The following is a 13,966-nucleotide window of genomic DNA, read 5'->3' as shown; positions in this document are numbered from 1 at the left end:
TGATTTTTCTCTTGCTCTCCACGGTAACTTGTAGCTTAAGCTCTTCGAAATACAAATTTCGTCTTTCTCGCTCTCTCTTTTTCCAGAATTATTGATAATCTTCAAACTTTCAGCTGAGTTAAAGTATCTATCAGACAAAGAGAGCCACTACGTATCAATTATTGTTATAAGTTTTGCGTTAGAGGAAGCAACCTTTGGTTACCCGAACTTTGTTTGTATCGATATCTGACAATGAATGAAACATGTTACCAACATTTGACCCTAGAATACAATAATTGACATTTGAACTGCTTTGAAAAAAAAAMAMAAAAAAAAAAGAAAACCCATCAGCAACACATACGACCTTGAGCTTCGAATAGCTTTGGCATTCAAGCTTCTGTTCATAAGTATTGTTTCTCTTTATCACGTCACTGATAAAAACCTGCCTGGTACATACATATGTATGTATATACAGGTTAATTATTAAATATTAGTTGAAAATGTACCGCTGAATCCACTMTGACTTGGCTTTCCTTCTACTTTCTCTTTGCACTATTTCACAATTCACTCGAAGCTAATTTTAACTCGTCATCAAGCAGACCATATTCATACAAAATAGCTGACGTAAAAGTGGAATACTCGTAGATTCTATATTTCGCTAACTAAGCTTAATACAAAGCAGGAGAGCGGTGCAAATACAATATGTGGATGTGTGTGTGCTTAATGACATTTCAGCTAATTTGACGAATTTTGGTTCAAATGATGGACCAACAATAACACAAATTCAAAATATACGGAGGATGTAAAATGAAATGGTAAGCACAAATATCCATATTTATGTATGTTTGTGCGTTTGTTTACCTAGAAAGGTCAACTCGGAGCCAAATCGCCAAACCAACTCAGCCAAAGTTGTCGAACACAAAGKTGCGGCGACCGAGTACGACTGTGTTGGCAGCTCATCAAGGGATTATGTGCTAAAACAACAAATGCAACAATGACAATAACATCAATACAATGTCTGTCTGCCATATTGAAGCGCAAGTTCATCAACTTGCACTAGTATGCGTGCTCGTGTTTGTGTGAGTGTTGTTTGCTGAATTTCGTTTGCGCCAACCACTCTCGGACAATTACATCAAGTGGCATTTTTAATTTATGTCGCCATTACATTGTACTAATAGTGGCTGTAAATTAACGTCAATATGACATGAGCACACACACACACACACACAAACTCACAGACAGACTGAGTGACAATGGAGCGCACCAAAGTACTGCCAGAAAATTTGGAACAGTTTGTCTGGCCAACAAGTTGCAACTGCTGTCTTATATACATATGTGTGTGCGTATACAYGTATGTATGTATATGTACAGGTGCTTGTGCTCTGCATGTTGCGGTGTGCAGACTCGCGTGTATTGACGTCCTAAACCACACGCCACATCAACGTCACTGTCCCTAGCATCAAAATTGAAATTTCACGTCAATGCAATAGTCAGTCAATGGTAGTTGCGGACAGACAGATTGCCTGYACTCGTACATGTAAACAAAAGTCAAAATACCGTGAGTGTGTGGTCTCGCATGATGCGCTTGGCTGCAATTTTTGGATTTTTCTTTTTACAATTTCACAGTTTTTTTTTATCGAAATATTATAATTTAACTTTGGGAAAAATAACCAACAGGAGTGTCTCTGATTTAGACTCGATGTCGTTCCTTTAACCTTTTTCATTAGTTTTCATTAACCACAACTTCCGATTAAAYCTGAAGGTCCTGCTTTTAGCATGAAAGCTCTTACTATTTTGTTAGGAGTTTGTGTGATCTTACGCGGAARCTGTTCTGAAAGAATAAAATGATGAGCATACAGTTAGTTTACGCCATAATAGTTGTCGATTTAAAAATAATTTGTACAAGTATTTCGTTAAAGAATCGAGTCTCATATATATAATGTACATATGATGAWACCAAACAATAATGAAAGCTCAGATCTACCGAAGCTTCGAAAGTATTTTCAGCCCAGCAATATATCCGTAAATAACTCTGTTATTCSTGTTACTGATATTCAAAGTGCGACGTTTGGAGGGACCTATTTTCCGGTCAAAAAAGGCATTATTGCTGTAAATGKTTTTAAAAGCTTACGCTAGATTACGCTGTTGTTTTGTGAGTTTCAACGTTACCGCATACCAACGAGGTATATGTGGACGGGGAGAAGTCGTTGAAGAAGAGCGCAGTGAGCTTTTCCACGCATAGGTTGAAGCTAGAAGGGGGAGTCTCCTCCGTCAGGCTAAGCCTTTGGCTACCGRATTACTGTAGTGTCTTTCAGGCAGAAGTGGCTGCTATTAAATCATCAGACTCGTTTGAATGCTTGGTCATAGCGGAATATCTGAATAGTCGTTCTAGGTAAGGAGGGGACACTTAACCTGCTCACATCGAAATGCGAACGAGTTGTGTACGCGTTCTCATTTTGCGTTCTCCACTAGAGCTATAAACACTGCGTACATTTAGCAGGCGTTGGTTGAYGAYCAGCCTTTGCGTRAGTTCAAGATCTTTATAGTATAGAATAAAAAGTGGCGATCTTTTGAGCTACTTGCCTTTAGCAAAGTTTCCCTTGCCGTAACTGTAGGAGCTCTTTCTAAACATTCTAAAATAGACATTTTTGCTGTAAGGCTGAAAATCTTGACGAATGCAAATTGTCAAAGTTGAATGGAAGAAAGTGAGGTAGAAACATGTACATAGGCATTTTGCACTCCAATGTCCAGCTTTTGCCAGTCTGAAGTTGAAACATCTCAGCAGTATTATTCTCGGATAAACATAGACGAAATTGGCATTCACCGCTTCAACAGCCGTGTTTCGTCGATATATGAGTATATTTAAGATAATTTTATAGAAGTTTTAGGTACAACAATGGATCGGTTATAAGCTTTTTTATGTTGTCTTGTATTAAAGGGAAAAAGGGTAACGTTAAGTTAAAGCTTCGTGCGTGGGGTCGTTCATCTTACTAGGTGAAACCTAATTCTGGAACATAAAGTAAATGTTGTCTAAGCTTATGATGAGAGTATGGGCGATATCATTATCACGAAGCCTTAATCCAGCCAATAGCTGGCAAGTCCACTTTCTTTCACTTTGCATCAACAACAACACAGAGCTCAACTCTTTAATACGAGAGTATTATGATTCTTTCCTAGCAGTAACAAACGAATTGATTTAGTTGTTAGTGGTCAAGCAATATTTGCATTCCATTATTCTCTGCGCTTTGGTTTATAAATCTCATTTCTTTCGTATATTATTCATTATYTCATTTATCATAACAATAGAATACCGTTACTTTCAAGTGTATACATATATCCACTTTCGTCCTTTACAACAACATCAATGTATTAGTATTGCTAAACCTGTCTAGCTCCTGCCCACCCAGCAGGTAAGCCCTTAAGAACAGACGAAATTCAAGTAGCAGCCGGAAAAGCCATTTGCTGTTGGTCATATGTATTTGTGGTTTCGGATGCTACAAATCAATGTGCTTCGTTGTTTTTGTAATTGCAAATGTTTTGGCTGTGACACCTACACACACATAGACATCCTCGCATGCACTGACATACTCACATGCATTTGTGTGTGGCATAAATCGTCGGTGACTTGAGTTACAACGCGGACYAGTTTCAAATAACAACTAACTGACCGCCAACTGCCAGCCAACCACCAACAACAAYAACAAACGCCAACCAATTGTGTGTGCAATTGAATGTAAATACCGGCGCACAGACATACACACATGCCTATGCAGATGTGTGGGGGTATATATTTTGGGGCGCACCAAAACGCTCAAGTCAATTTGCAACACCGCAAACATACAGTCCACAGCAGACTGGTGCAACATAACCACAGCTCGGTGCAGTCGGTGTGGTGGTGTGAGCGGTGAGCGATAGTCTGACTGTATTCCCCAAATCCGAAGCGACTAAATGGGTTTAGTTTCACTTCAAATGCCTGCTAACGGTAAATGYATGAYGACATCGAAAGTGGTGGCGGGCAAAGGAAGGAAAGCAATTGACTGGGCTGAAAATTTACACTTGAAATTTGTATATGGATATATGGTGTGGGAGCCTGCTCTTATTGTTGTCGTTGTTGTTTAGTATTGTGTTGCACATTGTAGTGTTGTGCCTGCTGCACTCAATTGTGGTCTTGTACTTTATATGCCACATGCGTTATGGACAATTAATTGCGCTCCTACTACATTTATACAACAACAGCAACAAAAACATTGGAGCAACAACATATACACATACACATAGAAACACACATATGTATACTCCACTCACTTGTTGGCCATTTTGCATACATTTGTTGTTGTGTTTGTGTTGTTTTGGGCGCTTKCGTCCTTTGTGGCAATCAATCTATGCCCGYTGGAGCRCATTTTATGCACAAACTCTTGCAAACGGTTGCAAAAGATTTACTATTACTTTGCAGTTTTTATACGCGTATTGCCACAGGCACCCATACATGCACACGCATATGCGGAATTATTTAGTGCTGCRTTGCATTTGATTGTTTGAGCGTCGTTTTTATTGCCAATTTTATATCAATTTTTGTTGGTGCAATTTATGACAATAACAAAATGGTATTTTCAATTGCTCTCGTTTTCTTTTGCAGCCACAACATGCAGCAAAACCACAACAGTAAGCYCGTTGTGCACCAAGGACAAGCGYGCGACAGTATTGGTGTCAAAATGKTACCCCTGCTGGCGATATTCCTTTGTTGTGGACCATTGCTGGCCGCTTCGAGTCTCGACGGTCTTCAAGGGCAGTCTATTAAAGGTGGGTTGCTGGCATTAAGCCTCGATTTGTGGTATATTGTACCCTTATTATACAATTAAAATTATATTTAGAAAATTTGCCAATATATTCAAAGGTCGCAAAAGTTTAACGGGATTTAATTATTTCTATTTTTTATTGTACTTTATCAGAGAAAGAGAAACTACAAACCAAAAACCGCGTATAAATGGTTATACCCGCAATCTTTTCCAGTAATGGCGTTTAGAATTTCAAATAGCTTGAAATATATTGCAGGAGAACCATTCGAATCTTAGAATTTTTATTTCTACCTTTTTCTTTTTAACAATCTCTCTAATTGACTAGGTAATTTTAAACAAAACGTTCACTTCTGTCATCTAAAGGATAACCCCAAACAARGAACTGCASGACACATACTWAAYCTCCTATTTTGARCTATCTSGACGAAGCAGCTAATGGAAAATTTAGACAGATYTACTAAATTTCCGCWAATTAGTTATTTTTAATTTAAGACGAGGTATCCATCAAGTAGATGCGCTGCTGCGAAGTTCACCATTCTTCATAGAGGTGTGCATTTACTCCGATAGTAGAGCTGCAATAATGGCCTTGAGCTCGCTAACGCTCAAGACTGCTCAAGGAACGTTTGACTCTGTAAGTAGCATCAAGCTACTTTATTATCCGATTTATTTGGTTCCAGGCGGGAATCGCTGGAAACTATCCAAGAGCTTGCTAGAGAGATTAGCTTCAACCTATTTTCATCAGATTACCGATGAGCCGGTACGCCGTTGTTATCTTAAGCTCTAGCGTTGGCTCTATGGATCTTTCGTGAACTTGACAAATGCTGGGCAACAACTGAAATTTGTGCGACTGCGAAATCTTTCTGAATTACTTTCCTTTAGCAAAGAGCACATCCCTGCCATGGTAGTACTACGAACACTGCCCAATAGGCCCACCTGGGAAGAGGTTACATGCCTTTTTGAATGCCAATTTTCAAAGCGGTATAGAAGAAGGCAAAGTGGACTCATCTAGGCCCTTGTTCTCAAATTTACAGCCTTTGCCAGACTGTTGTGGAAGCAACCACTCTTTCGGCGAACTAGCCGCCTTAACATATATGTGCCAAATTCCTTCGTCGTTTCYTAAAGGTCTGGTGACCCATATTTAGAGAAACACAAAGATCCAGTGTTCAAAGCCGTCCAAATGAGATTCTGCTTTACGTTTGGTGGGTGGATCCTGCGAGCTTACCCAACCGAAGGTAATGGAAAGAATGACTTTCTCTATGTCAGTGAAACTACAAATTCATATGCRGAATTTTATTTCTCTTAAAATTAGCAATTATACGCTATCAGCAATAAGAGAAAGAGACCAAATATTCAGGATTCCWTTAGACTGTGTGAAAATAGCATGATTTCCCACCCTAAGCACTAGTCTTCATGAAATTATAATCCGCCGCTTTAGGCATTTAGTTACTTCATCAGCGTAAATTCCTTCCAGACCCGTCTTTAGTAGCACACTAACCTAATGTGGCGCGCCACCACTGTGCTGTTCGCTAGCCATGCATTCAAAAACGTTGCATAATTTTTGGCGTTTCATTGCAKTTGCACAAAGCATATTTGTGTTTGTTGCAATCAATATACTTCGCAAAGTGAATAAAATAAAAATTTGTAAAAATATGGAAAACGGTTTGTAAAGTATCCTTAAATTTAAATAAAAAATTTACTCGAACAATTGTAACTGTAAAATGCGCAGAATGGCAAATTAAACAAACGATGCTTGCAACGCGACGCGCATACATTGCAGTGAAACAGCGAAAAACACCGAGTTTTTACACATTCAACTTTTTATTGACTGCCACGAACTAAATGCATTGCAATCAATACGCTTTATTGTTGTTGTAATATGTAAACTACATAATTTTTGCCACACACAATTGAAATGTTATRCTATTTTTATTCGTTAGCAAAAAAGTACCGTTGTTTTCGTAAATATTTTACTGCTTCTGTTTTCTTCTCTTTTTTCCGCTCTCACACACAGATGCTTTCGGCGAATACTCGCTAACGGACATGATCAACGCACAATCGCAGGGCATCGAGTACGAGGAGGCCGACGACAGCTTCCCCTCGTACAAATTCTTACCCACATCCGATGTTAAGACATCGTATCGCGTCCTACTACCCGAAAGACTTTATGAATTCGCCATACTRGTTAAATTTCTGCCGAACAGCCCGAAGGGTGGTTATCTCTTCAGCGTGGTAAACTCCTTCGAGTCTGTGGTGCAGTTGGGTCTACACTTGTCGACGGTCAGCAAGAATTTCTGGAATGTGTCACTGCTCTATACGCAGTCTGATCAGAATTCCGTTAGCCGTAAATTGGTCAGCTACCAATTGCCATATAGGGGTAAGGAGTGGACGACACTTTCATTTCAGGTACTCAGGGACAAGGTGCTCTTCTACTACGATTGCGAACTAAATACGACGACAACGGTCGTACGGGAACCACAGGACTTGGTCTTCGATTCGGCCTCAACTTTGTACTTAGCGCAAGCAGGTCCTAAGTTAAATGGACATTTTGAGGTAAGTGATTTCGGATACGATTTGTTGCTATATTATTTTGTCTTTATTCGCAAATACGCCTTCTGGGAAAGTACACACGGCGGAACCATTTTCCGTGAATGCAGATTTTCACATACAAATTATTTCCTTTGAAATTCTGTGTTTAATCGCCACGTATATTATAAAGAATTTGATAATGGCACTTAGCTTTATGGCTGAATGCCCATATAAAGTTGTGTGTAATGGAAAAATTTCAGAAAAAAGTGTTATTATCTTTAAAACATTTTCCATTATATGATACTGCTCTCTGCCATTATTGTACTGAATACTTATTTGTGCAGAATCAATGATTCGAAATGTGTTCTTTTTTAAAAAAAATTTTGTTACGGAAATTGCCTACAGTAATCTGCMGATATTAATTTAACATTGAATTCCCTTTTGATATTTTGGTAAAATAATCAAGTATACATATAACATTAATTCATATATGCACATATGCACATGACAATATATTTGAGCTTTTTCCGGATCGTTGTCTTTCATTTCAAAAGACTGGGAACACCCTATCACCTGTCTCTTATACACATCTAGATGTGTATAAGAGACAGGCAGATAATATAGGCAGATAAGCTGAAAGGGAAACTAATACATGCTCTGTATGCCTGTCTAATTGGCAGATATGTCCGAAGACTGGGAACACCTTATCAAACCATAGAGAGAAACAAGCAATTAAGGGACAAAAAAAAAAAAAAAAGATTTCCTTGAAACATTATGTCTTAAAAGTGCCAAATAGATTCTCTATTCTAAATTCGAATTCACGATTGAAGCGATTGAAGTCGAATTTCAGTCGTATGATTAGAGAAATGATTATTATATATTGAGGGGGATTTTAATTCTATTGACTAAATGAAAAGGGAAATGATTAATTTTGTATGTTGCAATCTTATATCATTCACCCGACCGATATTTTTAACCGACTCGGATCCGTTCGTACCAATTGCTTCATTAAATCCTTCAATCTTTCCTCTAGTTGTTACATCTCCAGTTCAGTACATGAGCTCTTAAAACATCTGCTTTCATTACTTTGGGTTAACCTTTTACTGGTTTCTGCTCGAACGATCCTTTTGGTTATTAATTTCGTACCGAAATAGTTTTGAATTTTAATTCAATTTTTCAAACATGAAAGTTTTGATTCCTATAATCTTGTTGTATAGTCTTGAATCTTGAATGAAAAATCAAAATGCTTACCTATTTTTTGTCTCAGATGGTTCCTTGCAAATATTTAATCCATATTGAGATTAGTAAAAAATGTATTTTAAATAACCACCTACAGTGTGGTGAGTGCGGTGATACATCATCTCCGCTTACAGCTTTTCACCATGGGCGTTTCCGCTCTCAGAAGCAAAACTATTTGCCCTTAGCAACAGCAGCGACAAAAAAGCCTAAGTGGGTAGAAAGGAAATTACTTAGTTTCGTAGAAAATAATGGGGTAAAAAATTGAGTGAAAGAARGTGAGCGGGAGCAGAGCCTGAGTGAAAAATGAATCAACACATTGGGAGCGAGTATAGGGGTTGTGGCAAAGCGAGGTGAGTTACTCTTCACATAAAGTGTAAGCAATTTCACCACTACACCTCGTTAGGGTGGCGTACGACAGATGGCGCGAAGAGCGTTAACTACTATTCCGGAGCATTTGAGTGAGTTTCATTGGGTCACGCAAGTGAAAGTGGGGAATTGGGTTGTGTTGCAAGTGCGCCCACACATTTTCACCGTGCCCACTCTTCGTTGCGACCTAGGACACTCTTTTGGTGATTGTCCAAATAATGTCTGCTGAATTACGCGCTGAATGAGCGGATTGCAAGTTCCTTTKTTATTGTTTTGGAAGAGCGAATATGCTGAAAGAACGCTTACTTTGCTCATTGTGAGGATGGGTGTACTATCGGGTTGGAATATATCTTCTRTGAGGCTCACWCAAGTTTTTAAGAGCGGCGCTCCGCTTGGTGCTCGGTAAGCAGTTTTCAAACGAGCAAGGCATTCGGCCATCAMGCGAATCCATATGTGTGTTTGTGTGGGGTAAACGCCTRTTAGATGCTTTACTGYCACTCGGCGCGCGCTCACAGGCTCGTGCCGCCGCTCGGTTTACYACTTCTGCTGAGGGCTCGTGTAAATTCCACTTGCTGAACTGAGCTTTAAATGCGAGTGCATGCATTCGTGTTTGCCTGTATATGTGCGCATGTGTGTGTCTGCGTGTACTTGTGAGTTTTCTAAAAAGTTATGCGCCTCAAGTGCGTTTACCTCAGTCGTGTTAGGTGCTGCAACCGGTTAAGATGTGCTAAACGGGAGGCTAACGTCGTCATTGTGTCAAGTGTTCGAGTGTTGCGTTGAGCTGCGTTGCGATTCGCYCGAAACACGGATTCCCTCAGCCATTGGCTATYGTGTGTTACGAGATTTGTTGTTATTGCGCTTTATTTAGCTGTGTGCGTTTGCGTGTATGCATAYGTGTACACACGCTCCTAGTAGCCATGTCAAAGGCGAAATATTGTCGTTGTAGTGTTAGTGTGTGTGTTTTCTTCGAGTGCGCYTATGTGTGGGCGCCGTGCAATATTTTGGTTCTGAAGGCATATAGATGTTGCTGAAGTGTTTGGTGGCAAGTAGATGCTGTGTGTTGTTCGAAATATTATAATTATGATTGTTGCTTCGTAGCAAAAAAAAAAAAAAAGGCAAAGCAAAGCAGATGAAAAAAGTAATTCGAAACAATAGAGCATATATTACTACCACCGTTGTTGTTGCCTTAATTTTGTATGCTTTCCACATATGTGTTGTTGCTTAAGCGCTTAAGTGGATTTTTATTGACTTCCCGACATACGCACACACTCGCACGCACCTAACGACTACTTTACTCTATCAGCCGCACACATACATACTCCCACGTATGTAAGTACAATCGCGCGCGCGGTGCTTCCAACATACAGCGTCGAGGAGATTCTATAAATTTTCCGGAAAAAGTTTTAAATTTACGCGCAAACTTCGGCGTTGCAGCATTTAAGCGTAAACGTTTGTGAAAACCGGTCGATTAAGTACACAGTACAAATGTACGCCTCGTAGCAAGTAGACGACGTTTCAGCAGCAAAAAAAGCAATAAATGTTCGGAGCGAAACGTGAAAGAAATCGAAAAGCGCATGAAACGTCGCGAACGTGTGCAATTAAGTAATCGAAATGAGTTTAAAAATCATTGCGCTGGAAAATTAACGACAGCGCAAACAGACAAATTGGCTGCCACCTGCCTGGCGGCGCAACCGCTCAACTGCCTGCTGCCAGCAGCCAACCGCGCATACTTAATGTGCCGGAGTCAAAAGAATCAAATATTTTCCATTTACTGTTTTACTATGCAATCATTCGCAAAATTACCGCTAAAAAATTATATGAGTAAGCAACAACTGCGCGCAATTAAGTTACATACATACTTATATGCCATAATAGTGTATACGCGGCGCGCAGACACCCATCAATTATAAATACAATAGCTGTAATAGCTTACGCGCCGCCAAAGCAGTGCTATTTAACGCGATTCAATGCGCTCGCAATTACTTATAAATAACACCGTGCAATTTTCCTTAATTAATTAAGCATTAAGAAGGTAAACACTGGTGCGCGCAGCGAAAATGCCAAAGCCACTTAAAAATGCAATTGCAACAAAAAGAAAAACAACGGCAAATACTAATAGCATAAGTGCAAGCACATGTGTGGCATGAAATATGCTTGTTCAATTATGCATTCAAGCAGAGGTGTCGCATCAATGTCCAAGGCAACAACAACTGCATTTTTATGTGAGTAGCAGACGTCGCAGTAGCTGCCGACAGCCTTTTACAAGTGCGCACACAAATAATATGCCTGTGTGCGTGTATGAATCGTAAGTAAGCGTCAGTCAAGCATTAAAGTCAACACAACAAATATGCTGTCAGTAAACAACAACAACACTAGTCAAGTAAAGTGAAGTGACAGAAAAAGGCAAATTGCAAGYAAATAACGCGCACAAAGCAGAGCAAATGAGAAATTTCTGAACAAAAATTAAAACTTAATAACTTTTATGAATTATAGGTTATTAAAAAATATTAAAAATAGTTCAAAAACAACTTTCAAACATTGCAAAAAAATGTAACATTAAAAACAAAAAAAACAATTTAAAAATATTAAGAAATAATAAAAAAAGTGAAACAGATTTAAGAAAGTTTGAAAATTGTAAATAAAAATATAAAATAATTTTGAAATACTAAATTAAAAGTTTAAAAAACATTTAAAGTAAATGTAAAAAATCTTAAAAATTATTAATGAAAAATACTAAAATAGTTTTATTATTAATTTAAATATATAAATCTACTAAAATAATTTTTTAATACAAATGAGACTTACAAAAAAAACTACTTATAAAAAATAACTTGAAAACAACTTTTTAATACTAAAAAATTAAAGTAATATATAATATATTAAAAAATACTGAAAAATGTAAAAAGAAATTAAATAAGAAATCGGAATATATTTAAAAATATACAAAATATAAATGAAAATTGAAAAATAAATTCGTGCTATTAAAAACTGAAAATGAACACCAAACTTCAACATAACAATGCTACGTTATGAAATTTGCTGCACATTAAACCTTTGTCGCGCTGCTTTACAAATAAAAAAAAAACTGTATATAGTGCATCCTGACCGGTTTACCATTACCCAGGGCATAACACCACACTTATGTAAATATCTTTGCTTATGCACACATATGCATATGAAGTTGTTGTACAAATTGTATTCATTGTCCGCGTGCGCTCGCAAATATTTGCACATATTCATATGCAAATGTGTGTGCCAGGGCGTATGAGTAACAAAACCCAGCAAGAGTGTTGACCAAGTGGAAGACTGACTCTGCTACATGCAAGAACAGAGGCATATTTATTTCAATTTATACAATTAAATAACTGCACATACAAACAAGTCTGCATATACATATGTATCATATATGCCGCGTGCCAAGACGAAAGTGTTGCGGTGAACGGTCAGCGTGCGTGTGGCGTGCCTGCTGCTAATTAAGCGCATAAATAAATATATTAAAATACATAACTTTTTAACGTATTTTTCTTTTAAACATATTTCGAAATAAAGTAAAAAAGAACTATGGCAAACAAAACAAAGTGTCGTGCTGTGCCGGTAACATTTGTTGTTTCATTTTTAAAGCACAAAAATAGCTTTATGCGCCTAGAAAAATGCAGTTATAATAAAAGCGCACGAGTGTTTACTATTACGCCTCAAAATATGCAATAGTAGCTGGAACGTCATACGCGCTGCATATGCTCGTGGCAAGTATCTCTTAATAAACACGCGACSAGCTRACGGCAGGGCGGTGTAGCCTTTGTGCCGCAATTCATTGCTTGCTKTTGCTTTGTTTTTGCGATTTGTTTGCCTTTGTAAATATTTGTTATTGCATTTTAATTAGTGTAGTCACTCATTGGCGGCAGTTGTACAGTGCAGCGCATACACGAAATTTGCATTTAATTTGTAGTTTAAATATGTAAATTACTCTGATTGCTCTTTCATGTGCTGGAATGCCTGGCTAGACGAGCTGGTGCGGGGAGTTCAGAGAGTGTGCGATTTGCAAATACGTTGTTCGTGCTAAGCTRTAATTTAATATCGGGCATTAGTTTATTGGTATTTTGTGCCTTTGTGTTTCCAGAAACGTGGAGTCATGAAAAAGTTGTCATTACTTCTAAGCTGAGAAAGATAAGTAAATATTGATTTATATAAAAGAAGCGAAAACTGTAACATCGGTGGGATCGAAGCTTTAATACTCTTCACACGTACAAAAGTTTCCTTTATTCAGTTTATATGATTATRTGCTATGGGGGACGATATGGGACGTTCCGACAAAAGTGCGGCTTCTTGGTGTCAAGAACAGATGTAATGTAAAATCGATATCTCTAAATCTTCTAGTCGCTGCGCTTGCAAGACAGCAACGATGCCTTCTTTTGTCAATTTTTTTTAAACGCATTTTATTTAATAATTGAACAAAATCGAGTTCGCTTGCTCCCGAAGCAATCTCAAGGAGGACGTTCAAAAAAGATTCTTTGGCGATGAGGAATTTTCTTCTACTTAAAATTATGTCAAATCCAAAAATAAAAAAAACACGTTTTTGCTGTAGATGACAACAGGTACTGATAGACGGACAAGTTAAAAATTGATTTTGGACAAAATGGAAGCTGACGTGCAAGAAGTAGTTTTTGGTGAAAAAATCTACATTTCACGGTGACCAAAAAAATGTKAATTATTATTACAGAACTTCTTTCTTGAATGATTACCGGGTAATATTGATATATTCTAGAAGGTCGTGTGAAAATTGCAAGTTGGTCGCKCAAACTATTTCGGAGAAATTTTCCTCACCGACTCTGAAATGTGTTTCGAGAAAAACTCGTTTTAGCATCCGATTTAAATATTAGATATTTCCTCTTAGATATATTGAMTTAAAAATTCCAAAAATCTTAATCGAAAAAGGAATTTATTGAAATAGGGAAAAACTTAACACAACTATATTTTAATATTTTTGGCGCTTTATGCAACTAATATTTCAAACTTGAGTTATGAAATTTATTTTTAAGGTTTATCACAATTTTTTGAAAATA

General features: G+C 37.8%; 1 protein-coding gene across 7 annotated transcripts in view; it reads left to right on the top strand.

Annotated features, from left to right (window-relative positions):
• Positions 1-13,966, top strand: part of LOC108969624 (collagen alpha-1(XVIII) chain) — a 396,591-nt gene that overhangs the window by 79,026 nt on the left and 303,599 nt on the right. For all 7 annotated transcript variants that reach the window (XM_018934460.1, XM_018934459.1, XM_018934458.1 and 4 more), the window contains exons 3-4: positions 4,616-4,779; positions 6,787-7,325. In XM_018934460.1, the coding sequence (XP_018790005.1) occupies positions 4,616-4,779; positions 6,787-7,325 (703 nt within the window). The remainder of the gene's footprint in view (positions 1-4,615; positions 4,780-6,786; positions 7,326-13,966) is intronic.

Source organism: Bactrocera latifrons, unplaced genomic scaffold, assembly GCF_001853355.1.
Source record: "Bactrocera latifrons isolate USDA-ARS-PBARC rearing strain unplaced genomic scaffold, ASM185335v1 scaffold_26, whole genome shotgun sequence".
Classification (NCBI taxonomy): Eukaryota; Metazoa; Arthropoda; class Insecta; order Diptera; family Tephritidae; genus Bactrocera; species Bactrocera latifrons.
This window is presented reverse-complemented; position numbering and strand designations above follow the sequence as displayed.